Source organism: Leishmania donovani, chromosome 30 (assembly GCF_000227135.1).
Source record: "Leishmania donovani BPK282A1 complete genome, chromosome 30".
Taxonomy (NCBI): Eukaryota; Euglenozoa; class Kinetoplastea; order Trypanosomatida; family Trypanosomatidae; genus Leishmania; species Leishmania donovani.
The window spans coordinates 1,210,639-1,233,784 of record NC_018257.1 but is presented as its reverse complement, the minus strand read 5'-3'; the positions used below and the strand labels follow the sequence as shown (position 1 = coordinate 1,233,784).

At 58.4% G+C, this 23,146-nt stretch overlaps 8 protein-coding genes across 8 annotated transcripts; all 8 read right to left on the bottom strand.

Moving 5' to 3' along the window:
- Position 1: 1 nt before the first annotated feature.
- LDBPK_303390 (60S ribosomal protein L9, putative) lies at positions 2-277 on the bottom strand (the record flags this gene model as incomplete). Its single annotated transcript, XM_003863002.1, has 1 exon — positions 2-277. A coding segment is annotated over one exon (276 nt), but the record flags the coding sequence as incomplete, so codon positions are not given.
- A 979-nt stretch (positions 278-1,256) lies between these two features.
- Positions 1,257-2,429, bottom strand: LDBPK_303380 (hypothetical protein, conserved; the record flags this gene model as incomplete). The annotated part of the gene is made up of 1 exon (XM_003863001.1): positions 1,257-2,429. One exon carries the CDS (start codon positions 2,427-2,429, stop codon positions 1,257-1,259), a length of 1,173 nt encoding a protein of 390 aa, XP_003863049.1.
- A 2,402-nt stretch (positions 2,430-4,831) lies between these two features.
- LDBPK_303370 (hypothetical protein, conserved) lies at positions 4,832-5,914 on the bottom strand (the record flags this gene model as incomplete). The annotated part of the gene is made up of 1 exon (XM_003863000.1): positions 4,832-5,914. One exon carries the CDS (start codon positions 5,912-5,914, stop codon positions 4,832-4,834), a length of 1,083 nt encoding a protein of 360 aa, XP_003863048.1.
- Positions 5,915-8,317: 2,403 nt separating this feature from the next.
- On the bottom strand, positions 8,318-9,394 carry LDBPK_303360 (hypothetical protein, conserved; the record flags this gene model as incomplete). The annotated part of the gene is made up of 1 exon (XM_003862999.1): positions 8,318-9,394. The coding sequence occupies one exon, from the start codon at positions 9,392-9,394 to the stop codon at positions 8,318-8,320; it is 1,077 nt and encodes a 358-aa protein (XP_003863047.1).
- A 4,144-nt stretch (positions 9,395-13,538) lies between these two features.
- On the bottom strand, positions 13,539-14,828 carry LDBPK_303350 (UV excision repair RAD23-like protein; the record flags this gene model as incomplete). Its single annotated transcript, XM_003862998.1, has 1 exon — positions 13,539-14,828. One exon carries the CDS (start codon positions 14,826-14,828, stop codon positions 13,539-13,541), a length of 1,290 nt encoding a protein of 429 aa, XP_003863046.1.
- Positions 14,829-15,984: 1,156 nt separating this feature from the next.
- On the bottom strand, positions 15,985-19,107 carry LDBPK_303340 (hypothetical protein, conserved; the record flags this gene model as incomplete). The annotated part of the gene is made up of 1 exon (XM_003862997.1): positions 15,985-19,107. One exon carries the CDS (start codon positions 19,105-19,107, stop codon positions 15,985-15,987), a length of 3,123 nt encoding a protein of 1,040 aa, XP_003863045.1.
- Positions 19,108-20,456: 1,349 nt separating this feature from the next.
- Positions 20,457-21,572, bottom strand: LDBPK_303330 (serine/threonine phosphatase, putative; the record flags this gene model as incomplete). The annotated part of the gene is made up of 1 exon (XM_003862996.1): positions 20,457-21,572. One exon carries the CDS (start codon positions 21,570-21,572, stop codon positions 20,457-20,459), a length of 1,116 nt encoding a protein of 371 aa, XP_003863044.1.
- A 954-nt stretch (positions 21,573-22,526) lies between these two features.
- Positions 22,527-23,024, bottom strand: LDBPK_303320 (hypothetical protein, conserved; the record flags this gene model as incomplete). The annotated part of the gene is made up of 1 exon (XM_003862995.1): positions 22,527-23,024. The coding sequence occupies one exon, from the start codon at positions 23,022-23,024 to the stop codon at positions 22,527-22,529; it is 498 nt and encodes a 165-aa protein (XP_003863043.1).
- Between the last annotated feature and the right edge of the window lie 122 nt (positions 23,025-23,146).

Sequence of the window (23,146 nt, the reverse complement as noted above, 5' to 3'; positions counted from 1 at the left end):
AGCGCACCTTGAAGCGGTAGCCCTTCGTCACGCCAGTGATCATGTTCTGCACGTGCGCCTTGGTGGTGTTCAGGCACGCGATCGGGATCTTGGAGCCGAACCAGCGAATCACCGTGAAGGTGCGATTCTTTTTGTCCACGCGCAAGTCCAGCTGCAGGTGCGTCAGGTCCTTCGTGAGGGTGCCGCGTTTACCCGTGACGGTGACCTTGCGGCCCTTCACATCGACGGTCACACCCTCCGGGATCTGCAGGGTGCAGAGGCTCTTGACCTTGACCATCTTCTTGCGAGAGATCAAGTAGGGATATTCTTAAGCCTGTGCGTGCGTGTGTGGCGAGAGGAGATGGAGATGGAGAAAAAAACGAGGGACAGAGGGGAAGCGGCATAACAGTCGAGTAGGAAGGCATCGGAGTGACGCGCGTTGGCGATGAGGGAGCGTGAGCGGTGACGGAGACACCGCTCACGGGAAGAGGAGTGGGAAGTGCAAAGCCCGAGCATAGCAAGAGGAAGCGGATGCGAAAAACCAGCGGCGGTCGCACGCGAGAGAAGGGAGGGTGGACATCGTCTCTCATCTCGAGACAAGGCGAAAGCAGAGGAGAGAGGATGCGCAGTCCGTTGAAAAGAGGTGGGCGCGATCCAGTTGCCGTCCTCCCCACCCCCGCCCCTTTCAGCCCGGCGTGCTCCGTGTCTACTCTCGCGCGTGCGCACGTCCACCGGCACGCGACCCCTACCCGCCACGTCCTTTGTCGGTCGCTTGGTCCTTTTCGCCTCCCCCTTCCCTCAGGTCCCCATCGGCCAGCCGCCAACGAAGAACTGCACTGGACAAGAGTGAAAGGCAAACGCATCGGCGACGGTCCCGCTCTGCGCTCTCAGCTCTGCAGGAGGGGTCCGTCTTCCGACAAAACTGAGAAGGCGACCGCTCGTCCAGCGCAAGCGGCGCTTTCCGTCGTCGGTGATGGTGGTGTTGCTGCTACGGGACGCACTTTGGGAATCAGTGCGCACACAAGAGGCACAAAGAAAAAGTCTAGGAAGTTTGAAAAAAAAAAAAGACTTTTCGGCAGCGGGGATGCTGTACGGAGCCGCTGCAGAGCGGAGGGCACACGCGCACGTACTTGCACATGCACCTGTGCATACAGACACCCAGGCAGCGACAGGAACGGAGAGCAAAAAAAAGGAGCGGAGTCGAGACGGCGCATCGGTTTGAAAAACCGCTTTTGCACGCCTCTCACGCGCGCGCTATGTGCGATGTTGTATGGCGACTACAGGGCGGCCGGCCGGCGGAGGCGGCGCGAGCGCGAGTAGTCCATGTTCGGCAGCAGGCGTGCCTTGGCCGGGTCGTCGCAGTAGGTGTTCGGGTCGAAGAACTTGAGCGACTCCCTCCCCCACCCCTTCGGAAGCTCCACCGTCGGTGAGGTTTCGTCAACGACGATGGCGTCATCCACGGCGTGACCCACGGTGGTGCGGCCCTCCTCGGTGTCAGCCGTCGGGTACTGGAGAGTGCGGGACACCGGTGCCTTGAGTGCAGACTTTGTCAGTGCCGCAGCCCCTGCAGGAGCGGCACTCTCCGCGGATTCATTCATAACTCGCCTCTGCGACCGCTGGAGGCGTGCAAGCTTCTCTGGGGAGCTGACGTAGTTGTCTGCAAAGAGCTTGGACGCCTCGGGGCCCCACCCTAGATGCTTATCCGCCGGAACTCGTTTGTCTGACGGCTCCTCCCCCCATCCTGCCTTCATACTGACGACAGCGGCGTTGTTCGACTCCGTCTTGCTGCGCTTCGCTGCCTGTGCCAACGTCGTCTTTTTCTCGGATCGCACCGTCCGCGGACGCTTGCCAGGAGTCGACATGTAGTTCTCGGGAAACAGCTCGTGCGCCTCGGGGCCCCAGCCCGGTCGACGCCTCGGCGCCGCAGCCTTCGGCACCGGCGGCTCTGCCGTCGTCGGTGCCGCGGCGGTGGCCGCTCCGTCGCTGATCGCCTTTAGGGTCGTTGCATGTGTCACTGCAGACTTCGCTGCTGCCGGCGGCGGCGCGGGCGTCTTTGATGCAGAGCGCTTCACCTCGGCCACCAGCTCGTCCTCGTTCTTCAACGTGGCAGACTCCTTGAGGAGCGATGAGGCAGTCTCGGTGGCAGTCGGCTGCGCAGCGTGATCGCTGCAAGCGGCGATGGCACCGCATGTTGTCGATGACCCGTTCGTCTGCTGCGGCGGCGGTGGAGGCGAGGCGAGCCGCGATGGTGCCGCAAACGCGCTCATTCCCTTGAGCCTCATATAAATGACTTCTTCCTTTACAAAGACAACCTGCGTCACGCAATCCTGCGCGAATATCTCCGCCTTAGGCTGCGCGCCAGTGCCGCCGACATACACCTCAGTCACTACAATAGCCGGTGTGTTGCTGCAGCCGTCCAGGTTGCGTCTTGAGAGCACGAGGCGCTGCATCGCGTCCTTCGCGAGTCGACGCACCGTTGTGGAAGCACCAATCGGGACACGAAACGTGTTGCCCCACGTGTTATCCTCTCCTATGAACGTGACTGTTGCGAAGAGCGGCTCCGTCGAAACGGTCGCTGGCGACGCTGCTGAGGCCTGCATTGTTGCTTCACAGGCTCAAGACCACAACTCTAGATCAACACTCTGGAAGTAGAGGAGATGACACCTGCTGAGGTGCAGGGGTGAAGGCTCGGAGTAGCCCAACAACAGAATGGAGGAAACGAAAAGAAGCGGTGAGGAGAACGACTAGCGAGGGTCCCTCTCCGGGAGATGATGGTGGCGTGTTAGTGAAGAGAAATGAAGAATGCGCGCTAGCGAAAAGTACCCGAGACGAAACAATCGCCACAGAAAGAATAGGAAAAGCAGCCCTGCTCGCCGGCACACTGGCCAAGAGAAGAGAAAGCGGTCTGCGGATGCAGAGAGAAATGGAGGACGCGAGAATCGGCGGTGATGCAAGGAGGCAGGTGGAGAGGGATACCCGGGACACAGGGGCCAAACGGCAAGAGCGAGGTGCGAAGAACGATGAGAGAGGAGTCGGCTGAAGATCCGACGATCACGCAACCACGATGGAATCTGCAGCCTTGAAACAAACGTTGCAAGAAACACGCACAAAAAAAAAGATGAGAGATCTAGTGGTCTAGCACAAATGCGCGCACAAACACACACACACACACACGAAGGCACCGGCACCGACACAAAACACAATAGAAGACAAAGAAGATATCAGTAAGAACAACGGTGTGAATCTAATAAGAAGCGAGAGGGAGGGAGGAAGAGTCTCTAACGATGCCCACGTGGCGTTGGTGCAGCAGCAGCAGCGCGGCGCTGCACAGACTTGTGTGAAGAGAGGGTCGGTTTCTTTTCTGTTCGCTTGTGTTGTTATATTATCATGGCATACGGCGACGAAAACGAGCGCACACGCGGTGGTGTGCGCGTGTGTGGGCAAAATAGGCGATGAGAGTGAGGGGTGGCGTTGGAGGACGTTGGAAAAAAAAAAGGAAGACGAAGGAACGAAATGGAGACAGGCGCGTGGAGGAGAGAGGTCAAAGGAGGCGCATCTGAGGAGTTTTGGAAATGAACGCGAGACGCAGGCAGACGCGATGGGCGGGCATCGACATGGGAGCAGGCTTGCAGGCACAGGCACATAGCCGCACGCACACACACAAACAGACGCTTGGGTGATGGAACCTCTACGGTAGGCAGTGCGGAACGATGGGGCATGATGGCGATGGCGACGTCGGCGAAGTCAAGAGCCATGTGCACTACAGTAATAACCACAGCTAGTGGAATGATGTGGCTGCGCACACCCTTTCTCTCCCAGCACAGCACTGTAGCTTTTTTTGTGTGTCGTTTTCCTCTCGCACACCGTTGGTAAAAAGCTGAGAATGTGTACCGAGAACGAGACGAGAGAAAGAGAACAACTGGAGCGAAGGGGAAGGGAGCCATGTTGCCGGTCACCGCACCATGTTACCATTCGACCGCCACCCCAGACACATTCGCACGCCAGGGCAGTGACCTCACGCACACGCATGTCGTATCGGCATCGAGTTTCGCAGGATGCCCTTGTCATTCCGTTTCGTTTGGCGTAGGAAAGAAGTAGCGCGTGCTTGTGTGGGTGTATGCGAAGGGTGCGCATGTGTGCGCAAGCACACCAGCGGTGCTTGGAGGCGGAAGGGGGCGGTGAAGCGTGTGCGGCTACTTGAGCGAAAATCCCCTCAAAAAGAAGAGAGAGCAGCCGAGAAGCAAACAAACGTCACCTTAGCCTTGTGCTCGAATCGTCCCCTCTTGCACGCTCTGCAGACATCGACGGATGAGAGTGGCTACTGCTCCTGCAATGTTGGTTGGGCACACGCGAAACAATCTAACCACACATGTGTATACTGTGTCCAATATGCACACATGAACACGCCCGCGCACGCCACTGAGACCTGCACAGAGGGGACAAGGGCGGAAAAGAGAAAGGGAGGGATTAGGCAAAAAAACGCCACGAGCCGTGTACAGAGAGACAGAGTACTGAGAGGACAGGCGCACAGGCACACACACGCACACGTGAGGGGAGGCAAACAAGGCAACAACAGCACAAAACAAAAGAAAACACAGGAAAAAAAAGCAGCGACGAGACGATCTCCGATCGACGACACCGATCTTCACCGATAGCAGACATGCGGCATCCCGTAAAAAACACAGCGGAGCAGAAAAGCAACGTCGACAGGCTGATGGGCAGCAGTGCCATGCTTGCGTATCACTTCCCTCGCTGCCTCCCTCTCACTACGCCCTCTACACAGCCCCTCCAACTCACCCTCACAGATGCCCATGACGGCCACCGACTACACCGCAAAGGCGTGCACCCCAGGTCACTGCAGGGGCGGTGGCTGATACGTTGTGGTGCCATTGTCGGTTGAAGTGGGTATGTCGAGGGGCGGTGGTTGGTAACCCGCAGGCCCTCTACCGGCAGCCCCTGGCGTGACGGCATACGAAGGGGCGCCTCCGTACGGAGTGCCTATGGCGGGAGCAAGTGGCGCTGGTTGTGGTGCTGCAACTGGGCCGGGGGGATTTGCCGGCGACGGTAGCGACGTCGACGCGTAGGCCGTCCCGGGCATAGGGGCTTGGGTACCTGGTGAGGCCGGTATAATGGCACCAGTGGGCACCGCAACAGCCGTCTGGCTACTGTACGCGTATGGGGTCGGCGGCGCCGGCGCCGGCGCCGGCGGCAGCGCCGTCGGAGGCAGTACCGGCGTTTTGGGATAGGTGGGGAGGCGTACTCCCTGAAAGGTTTGCGAGAAGCCCGTCGACGCGATTTCCACGAAGCTGTGGAGCACCTGAATTGTCGTGAGCACGCTTCGGTCGATGGCCTGGCGACCAGAAACGAAGAGCTCCGAGCACAACGCCTTACTGCGCTCCGTCGCCCGCCACAGCTCCACGCGCCAATTCTCCAAGATCTGCTCGTTGCGTGGAAGACGAGTGAAGTCCCTTTGCGGTGATGAGCGGAGGTACTGCACTTTGGATTTGAAGAAGTCGTACTCGAGCTGATGGTGCCGCCGCGCATCTTCGACCTCGCGCAGCTGCGCGCACTGCTTGGCGAAGCTGCGTAGCAACTCGAACCCGTTATCCTTTAGACCTTTCTGGTGCTCCTGCGACGTCTCCACGAGCTTCACACCAACCTCGAAGACGTCGTCGGCAAGTTCACGACTCTCCTTCGGTAAATCTGGTACACCCTTGTACTCCTCTCCGATCTCCCGCAACGTTGTGCCAAGCTCGCCCATGAGCCGAGCAGCCTGGATGACCTTTTCGCAAATCATCTCTCCCTTCGTCTCCATTATGCGCACCTTCGCCATGACCTCCGTAAGCCGCATCTCCTCCGGTGACACCTCCGTCCGCGATACCATCTCACGCAGGCTCTGCGTGGTGCGGCGAGCAAATCCCTTCAACGTCTCCATCACGGCGTGGCGTAAGGCGTCAGTGTGTTTGCGGCGCCACGGCTGTCAGTGTGCGATAGTGAAGCGAGCGAAAGATAAATCTGCACGTCCTCTGTTTTTTTTTGTGACGCTGTAATGCAGCTTCTCCTCTGATCCGGGAAAAGTCACTGCACAGTCCTGCACGCGCGCGCCCTACGGGGGATGAGAAGTCGCTCACGCGAGAGTGAAGTTCGATACGGCACGTGGGGTGACCTTGTTTTTTTTTTCCTCCTCCTTTCGTGCCTTTTCTAATCGATACAGCGTGAGTATCTGCGTTATGTGCGCGGGTGTGCGTGCACGTTACAGATGCGTATTGATGTGTGCCTATGTACGTGAGGAGGTTCTTGGGCGCGATTCACGCAAGCACGGGTGTGTTGTACCAGTACGCGCCGGACAGGAAATCCGTTGTGCAGCGACACAGACGACAAGAGGGAGAGAGGACCGACAGGGATGAGTGTGAGGGTGGTAAGAGGAGACGATAGGAGAGGTGAAGTCCTGTGCACACACGAGGCCTTGTGCCGTAACACTTTTTCTTGTGGCACCGCCTTGCACCGATTTGTGAAGGTAGAAAAAAAAGAGGGAAGGTGCGGCACTTACAGCTGTGACGTCCCCCATGTATGCAAGACAATGTCAGGCAGTCTGCTGTTTGTTGCGCCGAGAGCGTCGGTGAGAGTGAGAACAAAGCAAGAGAAGACGAAACAAGCGAAACATATGGGGAGGCGGAGAGCAGAGGCGCAAGTGCCCCTCCCCATCCACAATCCCGTTACCACTTGCCCACTCCCCGTCTGTGCCCTCGCTCCATCTTCACATCTCCGCGCGAAACCAAGCCACCGCATGCCTCTCACTCTCTCCCCTCTCCTGCGTTCTTCATGCCTCATGCGTGCTTCTTCTCATGACGGCTGCTAGCGCGGTTCTTTGTTTAAATAGTGTTTTCGTTTTGTTCAAACACCGTGGAGTCATTTTTTTTTCGTTCGTTGCTTGCAGTTCTGCATGTCTAAAGATGTACGCGCCGTCCGCCCTCCTCCTCCCTCCCTCCCTCCCTCCCTCCCAAATCAAGGGGGAGAGCAAGCAACACAACACAAAGGGAAAGGCAGAGAAAGGGGGAAAAGGAAAAGGGGAAAAAAGCGAAGGGAAGGGAAGGCGCAGTGGTAATGGCAATGATGACTGCGTCCGTGGATGTCGCGATGCACCTCTTCTTTTCGCCCAGTTGTACGATCGTGTGTGCGTGCGTATGTATGTGTGTCCGCGGTTAGCTTATGTGCATGACAGCCAGCGCGTGCGGTATGCGGCAACTTCGCCTAAGTTGTTTCAGGGACAGTGCGCAGTGTGCCATGTACTCTTTTCTTTCCCTTTACAACAACGAAAGCGCGAACGCAACAGGGGGAGGCAGAGGTAAGAATGGATACCAACGAGGAACACAAGAAAAAAGAGCTCGGCAGACGAATCCCGGCAGAGATGTTGGCAAAGCCCTCAATAAGTACTACCCGCTCCCAAAAAAAGAGAGCACACACACAGGCAGGCGTGTGACACGTAAATAAAGAAATACAACGTTTGCTGTCTATGATAAAGGACGAGGGAAGGGTAGCAAGAGAGAGGCGGCCATACATACACTTGCATGGGAAGAGTGCGAAACCGCAGCACACGCAGCGATGCAGAACCGGTGTAGAGCGAAGAAGTGGTGCACTCGCGCACACCAGCAGAGCGGCGTACAGCACCGGCAGAGGATGGCGTAGGCAACGGTGCACGAACAAAGGAGTAAAGAGAAAGGGAAAAAGAAAGTCGCTTGACTCTGCGCCTCTCATCTGCTCCAAAATATGGCCCTCGTCGCTCTTCGCCCCTCTGCTTCATCACACGAGACGCATGCATACAGACGCGCACACGCATCCGGGCAATCACTGAATCGCAGCCGCCACGTGGCCCACAGCGAGAGGAACAAGAGATCTAGGAATGCGCACGTTAGTGCAAAAGTCGAAACACAAGCCGCAACAACAAACCCGGACCCCAAGAAGAAAAAAAAGCTCAATCACGTGGCGTACAGGGCACACATGCACACACAGTCAGGCAGGCAGGCAGGCGTGTGACAGGCACACCCAAAGGCAATCGCCAAGTTCTAAAACGGAACACAAAGGAAGGGTACAACTGCACGCCACGCCCACCCCTCCCCCATCAGCGCGACCGCATGACATTCGCAACATGAGGGGTGAATGAGTAGGGTGGCGGCGGCAGCAGCGGCAAAGGGGCTGCGCTTGGCCGACACGCACATAAAACGAGAGGAAAAACGAGCAACAGTACATACAGACAAGAGAAAGGGACGGGCGACCGATGATACAACTTGAACAGGGAGGGGGAGTCCGCAAAACAAAAACATGTCGGTGCAGGGGTGCTCTAGTAGTCGGGATTGTTGAGGTCGCAGTTCTCGGAGAGGTAGAACTCGCCCTGTCCCACGATACGGTTGTCCTTCCAAGTGCCCACGAAGACGGCGCCGCACTTGAGGATAATGCGGGCGCGGCCCTCCTTCTTGCCATTCACCCACCCACCCTCATAGCTGGAGCCGTCCGGTAGCAACAGCTGGCCTTCGCCGTGGCGCCTATCATCCAACCAGTCTCCCTCGTAGCGGCACCCATTCGCGTACTCGAGCACACCTCGGCCGGTCGCGCTGTCGTTCCGCCACTCGCCCTCATACGTGTCTTTGTTGCTATAGGCCAGAGTACCGCGGCCGTGTTTCTTGCCCTGGTACCACTCGCCTGTATAGCGGTCACCCTGGAGGTAGGTGAGGGTGCCGGTGCCGTGCGCCTTGTCGTCCAGCCAGTAGCCCTCGTAGCGCTCGCCGTTGACGTAGGTCAGCACACCGTAGCCCTGCTTCACATCGTCGCACCACTCACCCTCGTATTTGTTGCCGTTCGGGAATATGTACGTACCCTTGCCGTGCATCTTGCCATCCTGCCACTCGCCTTCGTAAACGCCGCCGTCGGCGTAGTAGTACTTACCCCAGCCCTGCATGCGCCCCTCCACCCAGTCGCCGTCGAACTTCTCCGACACGCTACCGTCGGGGCCGGCGTACGTCACCGTACCCTTTCCGTGACGTTTATCATCCTTCCACTCGCCGTCGTAGCGGTCGCCGTTGGAGTAGTAGTAGAGACCCTTGCCATGCATGCGGCCGTCCTTCCACTCACCGTCGTAGCGATCGCCGTCGGCGTACTCGAGGGTACCGCGGCCGTTGATGCGGCCAAACGTCCAGTCACCGGTGTAGCGATTGCCGCTGGCGTAGTAGCATGTGCCCTTGCCGTGCACCTTATCCTCCACCCACTCCCCATCGTACTTGCTACCGTCCGCGTATGTGTACACGCCGTGGCCGTGACGCTTGCCGTACACCCAGTCGCCCTCGTACTTCTCCTTGTTCGGGTAGATGAGGCAGCCCCGGCCATGCATCTGGCCGTTCTCGATTTCACCTGTATACATCATTTTCGCTCACTTGACGCTCACAATACAGAGAAAAAGGGTCCGTAATAGGGAAGAGGAGGAGGGACAGAAAGAGGATCGTTTTCAGTGCTTCTACCCAAAATGCCGATGCTGATGGAGGTATAGACGGCCTAGCCCAGATGGCTGAAACTGAGCGAAAAGAATACGTGATAGGCGCGAGAGAGGGAGAGCGGAAGTTGGTGACAGGAGTGGGCACCGCTGAGGACGCGCACACGTACACACTTCTTGCTTGTGGCGCGTATGTGTGAAAGCAGATACAAGTTTGTGCAAAAATATGTGAGGCACGTGTGTGTGTGTGTGTGTATAGAAACAAGGAAGGATGCAGAGGCGATTGAAGGAGATGCTGGTAGATGCTGTGGATGTTGCACAAAAGAGTGCGTGAGGGAGCTGGCGCAGGCGAGAGCGATCCGCACCTGAACAGCTTAGCTGGCTTCTGGGTGTCACACGACTGCATCTGCTGACGGAGATGGGGTAGAATGCAGGAAACAGTTCGGCTCAACAGCAACACAACGTCTAGTGTCCCTCCGCCCCTCGAGTGGATGTCCCTGCTCCGCTCACCGGCATACCCTTACGCAGATAAGAATCTTTATTTCCCGCGAGCCCTAACGTGCACCTCAAGCCCTAGAGAGCGGGGAGAAGAGAGAGTTAGTAGAGAGTCGAAGGCGACGCCCACCACCGCCGCCCCCGACCCGCCCTAGCCCCCCCCCAACTTGCGTTTTATGCTACACATCTAGGTGCTTCTGCGGGCCCTTCCTCTGCGGCCGGTTATCGAAACACGTGCCTTAGGCTCTTTTCTTTCAGTGGCCGCGTCGCTTGCAGAAAAAGCCCGCGTCGCCCCGATCGCAGCACAACGAAGCTGTGAACTGCACGGTAAGAGTGTGCGCATGCGAGAGAAGGCTAAGACCCGGCTCTCTTTTCCCAGGGTCAGCGGGAGGTGCTGCATGGCGGAGAACGACATGGAACACGCTGCCGTCAGTCCCGTGATGGTGCCTGTGTCAGCGAGCACGCGCCGCAGGAACGGGACATGCACGTGCACCAGCGCCTTGGACACTGGGTCATCGACGCTGAGCAGGTGGTAAGCCATCATGCCGGTCAGGGCCAGCATCACCGCGCATTAGTGCAAGGTGCCCATTCAGAGCGGTGGCACAGATAGCATCGAAACTAACGTAAGCTAAGACGGCAACACCGGCACAGCGAATGATGCCGCTGAAACCAAAGCGGCCAAAGGGGCCCTCATTGGGAGGGGAGCAAAAGGAGTCAGGTTGTTGCGGAAGAGACCCCAGTGTTTCGCGGTGGTGCAGAACCCGTAGTCGACAGAGCGACCGCGCAACCCTAGTTGCATGCCCACAAACATGTTGTCCACCGGCGCAGACTCCTGAATACCGGCTTAGAGGGCCGCCGTGACCACAGCGCCAATGAGCACCGTAGGCGCGTTCAGCACCACCCCCTCAAGAGGCAAAGCGGAAGTCCTCGGCCGCAGTCGGTGCGTGGGAGATACACTCCGAGCACTGCACCTTCCACTACCGCAGCTGCGCGCACACGCTCGCTGACCACCTCACCGCCACGGCCGAGCCCCAGAGCAGATTTTCCAATGTTGGGTAAAAAGCCACCATGCAGGCCGCGAGCCCCCCCCCCCAGACGAGGGGGGCATAGGTGTAGGTGTTATCCGCCAAAGGCGCCATGGTCAAGCGCACAGCGTATCATAAGCCGATGAAGAAGCGCGCAAAACGCCCAAAAAGTCCGGAAGAGCACTGAGCCGGCACAGAGAGAGGCCGCCTGTCCTGTGATGAGCACGCCGGCTCGCGAGAACGCCCGGATACCCATTGAGACCAGTGTAGTGAGGCAGTGCGTGCCATGAAGTTTGTCGAGGCGAAAAGTGTCCACGGCAGCAGCAAAGACGATTTTGCGGGGCATCTGCGCTATGAAGCGCGCACCCCGGCGCCCCTCGGGATCAGCCGCCAAGTCCATGTTGGTCTCTGCTCTTTGCTTCATCCAAGTGGCACACGCCACTGAAGGGTTCGCCATCAACAAACCACACAACAGTGCTGGTGGGTGAACTACACCAAGGATTATCGAAGGGGTGCGAGAAAGGGGATCTCGATAGGGGAGCAGCGCGATAGGAAATAGAGAAACGAAAGAAAAAGCCTAGCGATAAGGAGAAAGCTCGTACTACATGGAAGCCGCCAGCCACCTATATCTGCTATGATATGCGTGTGACGGCCGCAGTTTGCAGCCTCGCCACCTCCGCTACGTTGTCCCTCGTCGCTTTAGTCTCCTCGCCCACACTATGGGATACGACACACAGCGTCAGGGATGAAAAGAGATGTCACGAGAAAAGAGGAGAAAACACAAGGTTGAAGAAAAAGGGGGGCGCCGACGGACAGACAACCACAGCATTAGACGCTGCCCCCTCCCCCTGCGCTGCCGTCTCATTACCGGGTGGAGAGCAACACGACAGAAAGCGAAAGAGAAGCAAGGACAAGGAGAGTTGAGGAGACCATGGAAACGCCGGAGAGGAGGCGAGTGGGTGTGCCGCTAGCTGTGCGTGAGGCATTTCATCTCCCTGTCAAACGCCCACACAGTCATCTGTGACAGCCCCGAGGAACAGCGGCATAATGAATGCTGCTCTCCCACAAGGCAAGGTCGTTGACAGGGGATACTCGCACATGTATCTCTATCCCCTCGCCTCCCTAGCGGGGAACCAGAGGCCAGCTGTACAATAGGTGCAGGCGGCCTTCTTTGTCTGTGTTTCCTTGCTTGTCGGATCTCATCTATCCTCTTGGCTTTCAGCTTTTCCTGATGCTGTTTCACAACTTTCTGCGACTTCTTAAGTGCGACAGGGCGTGCGTAGCACACGGCAGAACCGAGCAGGAGAGCCAAGAATGCAGCTCCGTGCTCAGAATGGACCGAAGCGTGTCGAAGGCCACAAAGAAGGTCTCCCGGTAGCGCGCATCGCGTCGTCATCGAAGCAAAGAAACCTTGCGCTAAATGCAGCAGTGGAGTACAAACCAGGCACAGGCACTGACCTCAGGGCTATGTTACTTTTGCCCTTCAACGTATCTATTCTGCCACAGAACATGGCCTCTGCTCCACTCCACCCGGTCTGGCACAGGCCCCCTACCGCGTCGTGCGAAGCATACTGTAGACAGACGCGTTACAGCCGAGCACCGATTCCGCCATCTGAGAGCACGGCCCCTGTCTCAAACTCAACCCACCACGCCGGGCGCCACCTGGTGCATCCGCTCCCTGAGGCGGCTCAGGCTTCCCTCCCACTGGTAGGCTGTGTGAGGGCCGGGCGGGATATGCTCGAGTCACGCTGACGCTCTGCCTAATCATGTGAGTGGCACCAACGTGCTCACTGACTCGGGCGGCTTCGACACCAAGCCATTCAGGGCCTGGCTGCCGACATCGGTAGCGACACACTGCACCGACTTCCCCACCTCGAAGGTGCCTGGCCCTTGTCGCCACCGGAAGTGTCTCGGCATGGACAGGGATAGGGGGGCCGCCTAGTCGCCTCCCACTGCATGGGGGACTGGACCCTGAGATACCACGCACTCAGGTCTCCCTCCGTCCTCGGGGTCGCAGAGGAACGGAACAAACGAAGAAGCGCAGTAAGAACGCACACCGAAGCTCTTCATCGTAACGAAGCGAAGAAACAACAAGACACAACAGGGAATGAGTGCTCGGCAGCGCAATCGCAGCAGTGGATGGAGGTTACACACACATCGTGCATCCGTGCAACAAACAAAACAGCAGCCGGCAGGCACACACAGATGCACCCAAGCGCGTCCACCAAAGCACAACAAGACAACTACGAGTGAAAAAGACGACTCAACGGAACAACGTGAGAAAGCGGAGAAGTGACAGGGAACGTCACGGCGCTTTTACTTGGCTCCTCTCTCTTCTTCACAGCCACGAATCACCGCTGCCACTGCCACCATTGCCACCGCATGAAGAGCAAAGTAGCGTGAGGCTCACGTGGCAGGATAACAGAGGAGGCGAAAGTGAAGCAAGGATGAATACAGGTATTCGCGAGAAAATAGTGCCAGAGGAAACTATGTAAAAGCGGCAACCCAATGAGCATCATTCAAAGACATCGACAGCAGCCACCCCTCCCTCTCTCCCATCATTGCTCATCCTCGTAGTCCTCCGCCTCCTCGTCGACCATTTGGGTGGCAATCTCCGCCAGCAGCTCTGCCGGAACACCGCCGTGCTCGAACAAGACACTCGCCGCCACCTCTTGATTGCGCTGGGTAGCAAGGTAGACTAGCACAGCGCTCTGTTCGTCCCACATTCCACCACCTAACTCGACGAGCTGCTGCACCGCCGTGCGATCCTCAGCAGTCAACTCGAGCCCGCTCTGCAGCTGATTCATGAAGCTGCTTTCTTCCGCGTCACCGACGACAGCCTGTGCTGTCGACGGCGCGGCGGGCCCGGCCGGAGCGCTCGCACTGCCCGGCTGCCCTGACTCACCCATGATAGATAGGAATACCTCCGGATCGCGCTCAATCTGCTCGTATACAGCCGGGTGACGCAGCGCGATCTGCTGCATCACCACTGGCAGCGTGTCCGTGTTTTGGTTGTACAGGATACGGATTTCATCAAACTGCGGGATGCGCGAGAGGGCGGCGCGCATCTCCGACTCGGCGGTGGATGGCGCGACTGCAGGCGCTGGAGAGTCCGACGCCGGTACGGCCGCGGCTGCAGAAGACGCGGACGGATTCGATGCTCCCGGAGCCGCTGCGGGTGCGGCAAGAGCACTGAAGGGCGTGAGCTCCTCCACAAGGTGAGGTGGGATGCCTTCGAAAAGGTACTCCACGGCGCGTTCGACGTTCATGAAAGCGGCGCGCAACGCCAAAGCAATTTGATTGCGGTCCTCGAAGCCCATCGACGCCACCTCGTCGATCAGGTTGAGGGACACGCCATACGTGTTAGTTGCGGAGGCAGCAGACGCAGCAGGAACAGCAGAGGCCGCTGGGGTCGTAGAAGCGACAGGAGCGGAAGGAGCTGCAGCGGAAGCAGGAACAGCGGGTGCTGGTGGGTCAACAGTGGCAGCGGAGGTGGCGGGGGTCGTTGTGGTCAAAGCAGGCGTGGGCATCGCCGCTGGCGGCGTAGCAGAAGATGCAGGTGCGCTACTCTCAGGCGCCGCCTCCGTCTTTGGTGGCTCCGCCGTTTGCGGTGCTGGCGGCTTCGGAATCTTTCGCTTGCGCCCGGCGAGCACAAGCGAGTCGTTGTCTTTGACTCCAGCATCCGCCAGCATCCTGCTGTCCTCCAGCACGGCGCCATTGAAGCACAGTCGCAACGACGCTGGCTCGTACTCGTCCTCCAGCAACCTCTTAACATCGAGAATGGTCGAGGTCGCCTCCACATCCACCTCGTGCTGTTTTCCAGTAATTGTTTTGAGAATGACTTTCATTTTGTGCGTGTGTGTGTGTGTGTGTTTAGGTGTGTCACTGATGTCAGTGAGCCTTCTCGTCCGTTCTTTCGATTTCTCCGATGTGGAAGATGGGAAAGAAGAGCGAGGGAGGACGGGCTGCAAGGGGGCGGAGTTAGCCCCAGGACTGTTGCCGGGTGCAGAGGGAGTATGTTTGCACGAGGGACTGTGTCCGTAAAGGCAGGGCCGGGGAAGAGGGAAGAAGAAAATAAAAGACTCAGAGGGAGAAGCACCACGACAGGTCTTGCAGAGAGCACACACAGAGAGAGAAGAAACGAAGAGAGTAACGCGGATGGAAAGATACAAATCCTGGGCGTAGGCATACCGTGAAAGACAGAGAGCAGCACCGCGGCGGAACGGACGTCGAGGGCAAGCGCTAGGTGGGGCGGGGGCGGGAGCGGCGTGCAAAGTTCGACGGCACAAAGAACCGAGAGAGAGAAATCGGTGGAAAGGTGAAGAGTGGCACAGAATTGGAGAAGGAGCGCGCAGGGGGAGCGGAGCAGACATTCTAAAGCGTGCAATCAACTCAAGAGGAAAAGAGAAGACCGATTTAGCACGGAAGAGTGGCACCGACAACGAAGCCGTGTAGAGCAGCGAAGCGCCTGTACATGTGTAGAAGCGGGCGCAGACACGAGCACGGCGCCCCCCCTTCTCCTTCGGGAGTCGTATGCGAAGAAAAGGGTCTCAGAGAGAGAGTTCGACTATGCTGGACAACAGTGTCACGCCGCGCTCGCCCGCGTGCGACGGCTCCCTTCATTCTATGCAGTCTTCTCTTGCTGCACTGAGCTCTAGCGTGCGAAGCGCTAGAGAAGAAAAGGTGGGGGAAGGAGGCAAGATAGATGTCGACCCATCGACACGCTCGCACCACCTCACGCAAAGTCCGGAAGGCGTATCACAACGAAAATGCAGATATGTATAAACCACGCACATACACAAACACGAACTACAGCGGGGACGGCAACGGGAAGCTAGTGCACAAGAGCTTGACCGGCCAAAAGAAGAGATGGGGCAAAGCCACACGAAGTGTGACGGCAGTGGGAAGCACAACGCGCTTCGTCACGCATATAGTGTACATCAGTAGAGGAAGAGAGAAAAAAGGAGGGGATGTGGGGCAGGACCTCTGTCTCCCTCTCCCCTATCAAAATCGGATGGGTGGCAGTTTTTCGTGGCCGCGTGCAGGTGCCGCTGTCGCCGAGGCGGGGGCGCGCTTCTCATACATGCGCCACAGATCGTCGTACGTGAGCTCCGTCGGCGAGGGGGCGGCGCCCAGTACTTGTCTGCGTTGGGTTTTGTGAACCGACGTCTTGTGAGAACTCGTGCGATCCGTTCGCAAGCGCCGTGACAGCGCTGATGACCTGCTTGGGGAAGCAGAAGACGTGTACAAGTACCGGTCCATGCTGGAGTCTAGCCAATCCACCTCTTCAGCGCCATCCTCGTCACTGGAGTCCGTTCCGCGTACTTGGCCGACGGCAGAGCCGCGAGTCTTGTCTGCACCGCGGCGCAAGGCGTCTCTGCCGTCCCCCGCGGCATCCGCTGAAGCCTGCCACACCGCCATGAGCTTGCTGGTCGCCGATGGTGCCATCCTCTCCTGCTGCAGCGCGTGCTGCTCGCGCTGACGCTGGCGCAAGACGAGCTCGTAGGCCGCGTTGTGGCTTTGTGTGACACTACGCGCAAGGCACACGCACTTGAGCACGTAGAGCAAGGTCACCGTGGAGCACCGCACTACCTGTCCCTCGATGTGGTACTGTACGAGGCCGGTGGGGGTGTTGTGTGGGAAGGTGCACAGCACCTCTTCCTTCGTTTTTGTCACCACCATCCAAAACGAGACAGGGAAGCGCAGGAGAACGGCCGCCGGCACAGGACGGCGAGTCCCAGCCCTGAGCATACCGTCAAAGAACACGACCGACCCTACCACCGCCTCGGCCATCAGAGATGCAGCGGCACCGCTGGCGTTGCTTTCCGACACGCGATCCGTGGTATCATACATAGAGACCGACGCCGCCACTGTGGTCTGCGATGCAGCAGGGGTGGGGAAGGTGACGCCGAACAAGTCTTCCTTTTCTAGAGTTTGACCAAAGGAACGCTCTGCGGCGATGAGAAGCGTCGCGGACGGCATCCAACCTCGCATCTCGGCCTCTCGCATCGACGCAGCCCTCAGCAGCGCTGCCAAGGAGAGCAGGCACCGCAGGCAGTCATCGGAGAGGTTGTGGCGGATGTAGTGGGACTGCGTCTGGCACAGGGCGCCGACAGCGCTACGGAGGCGAATGCGGTGAAGCCGTCCCCCCGTTCCGCTCGGCTCCACCTCCAAGGCCACCGACGCGTCATCGGCCTCGCTGGGTGGCGGTGATGCGGCTGCCATTCCCACTGGTGGAACCACCAATGGCGGGAACTTCACGTACGCGCGCTGCGGCACAAACAGCTCGGCGTTGAAATGCATATGCACCTGTGACGTCGCACCGCCACGAGCCTCCACAAAACTGCCGAGCTCGCTGAGTATACGCTGCAGTTCGGGGACCGTCGCCTCAAAGCACCACAGACGCTCCTCCCCGTCTGCCACCTCGAATCCGCTGAGCCCGGGCGGCGAGTACACCTTCAGCTCGCCTGCGAAAGACGGCAATGGCGGGGCTGGTACGGGGTCTGCGGGAGCAGGGCGTCCGATTGCCTTTCCTGCCTTTCGATTCCCGCTGCCGCTACCTGATCGCTTTGAGGAAGAGGAGGCAGCAGGCGGCGCCGCGCCGCGGGCATGGGTGGTGCCGCTGCGTCCCCCAGCTGGCTTTTCCTTCTCCGCGGTTTCGGTGGGCGGTAGCGGCGGCGGTGGCGGTAGATAAAGCTGCACGTCCTCTGTCGCGCGAGGCAGCGCCGTGACCTCGCGCAGAAGGAGCGCCAGAAAGTCGGCTATCCACGGAACCGCGTACGGCAGGCGCACAAGCGCACGCGTCAAGAAGGCCTTGCGGGGCAGCGGCTGCCCCTCCTTGTCAACATGCTGCAGAGGCGTGAAGGGCTGGAAAAAGTCGAGGCGTACGGAAACGCTGCAGCCGGTAGTGAGGCACGTGGAATCCTTTGCAAGGTTCACCGTGGAGCGACCAGGCAGCAGTTGCACCGTCTCAGTAAAGCGTGTTTGATCGTCTGTCAAAAAGTCGCGCACCGAAAAGCCGCCGCTGCCAAGTAAGACCTCTGTGCCCTTCTCCGGCGGTGAGGTGGCGCTTGCAGCTGCTACCGCCGTCCCCTGAGCATCCATCTCGAAGGATTGCCAAAGCGACACCTCGCATGGTGCGCTGTGGAGTTTCCGGTACACATCGAGGGGTGTGCCCAGCTCCTGCAAAAAGAGAATGTGATCGTGGAAAGTGGCCGCCGGTCTGTGTGATGGGAATGAGGACGGCGCCACAGCCTCATCGGCGGAGATTGCAGGTGTGATCGGAAGTATGGGTGCCGTCACGCATCCCCCTGCCAGTGTGACACACGCGCGCAGACGACGGCGTGAGTCGGCAGTCGCAGCTACAGCTATGTCCTTTGTGGATGAGGAGCCAGATGTGGACTCCAAGGTGGGCAGTCCCGCGACCCCGTATACACGCACCAGCACTGGGCGACACTGAGACATGCACTGCGCAGACAGCAGCAGTGAATCGTGGCACCGCACGCGGAAATTCAAGCACTTGTCGGCATCGACAAGTGACCCTGCGGTGAGCGGCACAGAGACGTCCATTGTCGAGCTTGCAAGAAGTGGAACAAACGATAGCGTTGCTCCCCCAATGTGGCGGGCGCCGTCGGGGAGAGCAGCGAGCCCGGTCGCTGACTTTCCTTTGGATTTCGCGACAGCCGGCGTCACGCTCTTAAAACGCTTCCCCGCTGCGCCGCCAGCCTGCTTGCCACCGGCTTCGTCGCCAACGCCGGCGCTCGGGAGGGCGTACACGTCAATACGGTTGGCCTTGCTATCATTAAGTAGTGTATGGCGTACGGCCGACCCGCCTACAAAGACCGTCTGCTTTACTAGGAGGAGCAGCGGGGGGGCTGCAGACGGTTGCTGATGGCGCGACTGTTGTTGCCCGTCAGCGGTACAGTCGCTGTTGGCGTCGGCCGGCAGCTGGCGAGGAAGAATGAAGTGATCCTCCTGACAGAGTCGCAGGAAAACCAGAATGTCTGGCGCCGCTTGCGCCTCCACATCCCAGTGCAGATACACCTCCAGCAAGCACTCTTCCTCTGTGATGCCTGGCGAGGTCACCGAAGGGGTCGGCACCCTCTTCTCCTTTTCTTTCTTGGGCATTGTCAAAGGCGAACCGTGCGAAATGTCTGCGGTGCGTGGGTGTGTGCGGGTGGGAGTGTGTGCCCTGCATTGATGGACGACTAAAAGGGGGGAAAGATAGGATAAAGGAAAGTGCTTTCCAAGCGCTTGCTGCGCGTACGCGGCACGAGACAAGAGCAGCCCACTCCAGCTGGCACGAAGAAGATACGCACGGCGGATTGGAAAACGCACGAGTGCCAGTGAAAAAAAAAAATTGACGGCAGGAGTGCAGCGGAGTTTAGACGGCTGGCGGTTGGGGAAGAACATGGAGAAGGCATCGAAAGGGAGACAGAGGAGAAAGGGGACGATAGAAAAGGAAGAAGAGGTGAGTGGAGAACTTTCAGCGCCACACGCTTGGCTTTCGTCGGGTGCACACCTGCACATGCGACAGACGTAGACGCGTCGGGGTCAACAATGGCAGCGGCAAGAAACGGCACTAAGGTGAGAAACAGAGAGAGGGGCTTGAGAAGAGGAGCACACAACGGTGTTCTTGTTCTCGGTCTTTTCAGCAAACTCTCTCTACACCACCCCACAACTCCAGTCGCTATGTGTGGCCTGTCCGAAAATCGGTTGCCTGTGTGTTCATGACTTTTTTGTGTGTCGGTGATGTAGTTGATGTGGTGTTTGCACATCAGATTGCTTTAGTTTTTCTCTTTTCCGTCGCCGCCGCCGCCTCTCCCTCCCCTCCTACGCGCATTGGTAGACTCCTGCCAAGTAGAGGGGAGGGAGGGTCGGCGAGTACGTGGTAAGGAAGCAACCAAACGCAGTGAGAGACAAGGGCTCCCTCAGTCGCTGTCAGCGTCGTTGCCACTGTGGAACACGAATCCAGAAAATATGTAAGGAGATAAGGTGCTCAAGCACACGCACACGCGTATCGCCACGACGCACCTATGTTAGCATCTCTGTCGCAGAAAAAGAGAGGAAGATCGAAGTTTGAAAGAAACGCACAAGAGACGAGGAGCAACAGCGTAACGCGCGTTGTACAAAGAAAAAAAGAAAAACGAGCGAGCCATGTGCCGATAGCGACAACAAAACATGCCAAGGGACAAAAAGAGAGCGGCACATCAACGCCGAAAAGAGCCGCCACGGAGGGCATTCATGTGCAGCGCCCTATCTCTCTTTCCCGCCGACACAAGCCGCTGCCGCCGCCATGTTACTCTTCAACGCCCCCGCGTAAGTATAAGTAGAGGGGTACACACCGTCAACGAAGAAGGAACAAAGGAAGAGCGAGATTGGGTGCACAGCGCGGTGGAAGAAAGGGAGAAAGGGAGGACTTTACCCCACCGGTACACTCACAGTGATCTTTGGACGAGTGCGCGAAACGAGCCCTGCTACACCGTGCCGTAATAATTCGTGCCCACTTTCAGTAGCGGCTCCCGTGCCGCACCGGAGCACAACGGCAAATAGTACGCCGCAAGCAAGACGCTGGCAACGCACACCACAATGAGCGCGGAGAAACTTACTAGGTAATAGGCCGCCACGGAATCCTGGAAGGGTGCGTGCGTACCCGAGACCGAGCTGGATGCGGTGGACGTCTCGATAAGCTGCACATGCCACGTGGCTTCCTCGATCTCCAGCGCCGCCACGTGCCCTGGGTCTCCCTTCTTCCAGCGCGACATGCCGAAGTCGATGTCGATGATCCGGCCCCCGCAAAGCCGCCAGCCGTCGAAGTCGCGTGGGTCATGTGGGACGTGGCCCACGACGACAGACTGGATGCCCGGGAACTTCTTGTCGAGCACCTTGCTCAGTGCGTTGCACTTGACATTCAAGATGCTGCGTACGAGAATAGGGTTGGCGACGTCGTCCACATCGTCCTCAGTCAGGTCCAGTCCGCCTCGCGCCAGAGGTGAGATGGTGCCGTTCATCAGCGCCTTGGTGAGCTCCGAATTGAACTCCTCGACCTTGCTGAGGCTCGTGATCATGCCGGCCGTCGCCGTGGAGAAGCCTCCGTGCATGAAGAGAAACGGGCCGTAGTGAAAGATTGCCTTGCGAGTTCGCAGGTATCTGCCAAGGTCTGTCGCGTTGGACAGAAGCACGTCACGGCCTTTCTGTCCACCACTAGCGGCAAGGCTCGCCTTGTCCACCGCCTTGTAGTCCCCTCGGAAGTTGCGCAGCTCGTGGTTGCCCAACAACTCAATTACATCGCCCCCTTTGGCGTGGGCCTCCTGCTGCAGCCTCATCAGCAGGCGCACAATGAGAATATCGTCGGGGCCGACATCAAGAATGTCACCCAGCTGGACCAGGAGCGCATCCTCACCGATCCAGTGATTGCGGTTGTCGATGAGACGCGCAAGACGCAAGACGGAGACGCTCTGCTCGTAGTCGCCGTGCAGGTCCCCAACGGCGACAAGGCGGCGCGCTTCAGCACTCAGAGCGACCGCGAAGGCTGCGATGATGAGTGCTGCTGACAGCAGCAGAGACAGCGATTTCTTCCACAGCGATGCCATCCTTTTCCCGTTTCTAGATGCCTTTGTGGAACAGAGAGAGCCAACGTAGCTGCGAGGGCTGAGAGGGAGGGGAGATGTGGTGTAGCCGGCACAGAATATGAATGACTGCGTACTCTCTAGAGGGAGGGAGAATGTGGTGGCTTGATTCGCCCCTCACCTTTTCAGAGATCCCGACGAGAGCGAGAGAGGACGAAACGCAGAACTTAGTGGCAGGTGAAGGTTAGGGAAGGAGGCGCTGAGAGAAATGCAGCCTGTCTCTCTTCTCTTATTTTCCAGTACGATGCTGAGACGAGGGAGTGCGGAGATGTGCCACGAAAAAAAAAAATCGACATAGTAAAACGCCACGAGGCAGATAAAGACAGAAGAGTCGGGGGAGGGGGTTGGAAGGCTACGAGGGAAAGGGGCGAACAACCGTACATGCGAAGTACGAAAGCAAGCCTCCCTGGCATTTGATGTTGAGTCGCAGCAGCGGTGAATCCGTTGGCACCAGAGGGGAGGATGAGAGGTAGTGAGCGGCGAAAGAGACGACAGACAGAAAGAGAAGCCAGCTGCAACGCGATCGTGACGCCTCTTCAGAACTTTCTCGCGCCTCCCCACCCCCACCCCTATTCACCGCCCATCGTCGAGCCCATGCGCATTAGCCTACAGACAGAGACATACACACGCGGCTGATGCGCGCCGCCGTAAAGCACGTGTCCCTCTTTCAGTGCGTCCTCTGTGCAGCGGCACAGTCGGCGGTTGCCCTCAACTAACCGAAGAAAAAAAAAACGAGCTTCGGCGCTGTTTGACTGGATGCTTGCCTATGGACTTCATGTCATCGCATCAGCACGTTGGTGTGCTTTGTTTCGGTTCTCGTTACTCAGCAGACGCGCATGGCACGCTGTTTTGTTTTTCCTTCGCTTCGTTCCGTATTGGCTGCCCTCAAACACGAGCTCCAACTTTCTTCCTCCGTCCTCAAGCTTCCGTCTCTCTCGCGGAAGCTAGGGACTGCGGTGGGTCATCGAGGTAGCGAAGGGAATAGTAGTTCTCTCGCCCGCGCAGACTGCCAGCGCGGCAGTCGGAGAACAGCATTCCTGTGCGCGCATCGAACTTCATGCCGAGGCACGGTTCCAGAACGTCGCGGTTGAGCCGTTCCATCGTGTGCTCTCCGGGCTCGATGACGAAGCGCTTCTTGCTGGCCCGGATCAGCAACAGCGCCACCAGAGAAAGTACCGCCAAGAGTGGATGACTGTAGGCGCGCAGAAATTCCACATGCGGCTCCACTGACGGCAGCAGCGGCGGAAGAACAAGAAGCACATTGAGAGCCGTCAGCTGTGAGAAGAACACGAAGGAGCACAGCGCCGTCAGCAGCTGCACAAAGTGGTAGGAGCGATCTTGCCGGATGAAGCTGTACTGCAGCGCCAGCTCAAATGCCACCATCCCCGCAACATCGCGCTCCTTTACGGACTTCATGTCAACAATCCTTTTCGTGTATTACCTCGTTGAGTAGTGTCAAAGAGCGCAAGTGAGAGTGGGGGAGTGAAGTAGAGAGGATACACTCACGGGACCAGAGAGAGACGGGGAAAGGCGTTCCA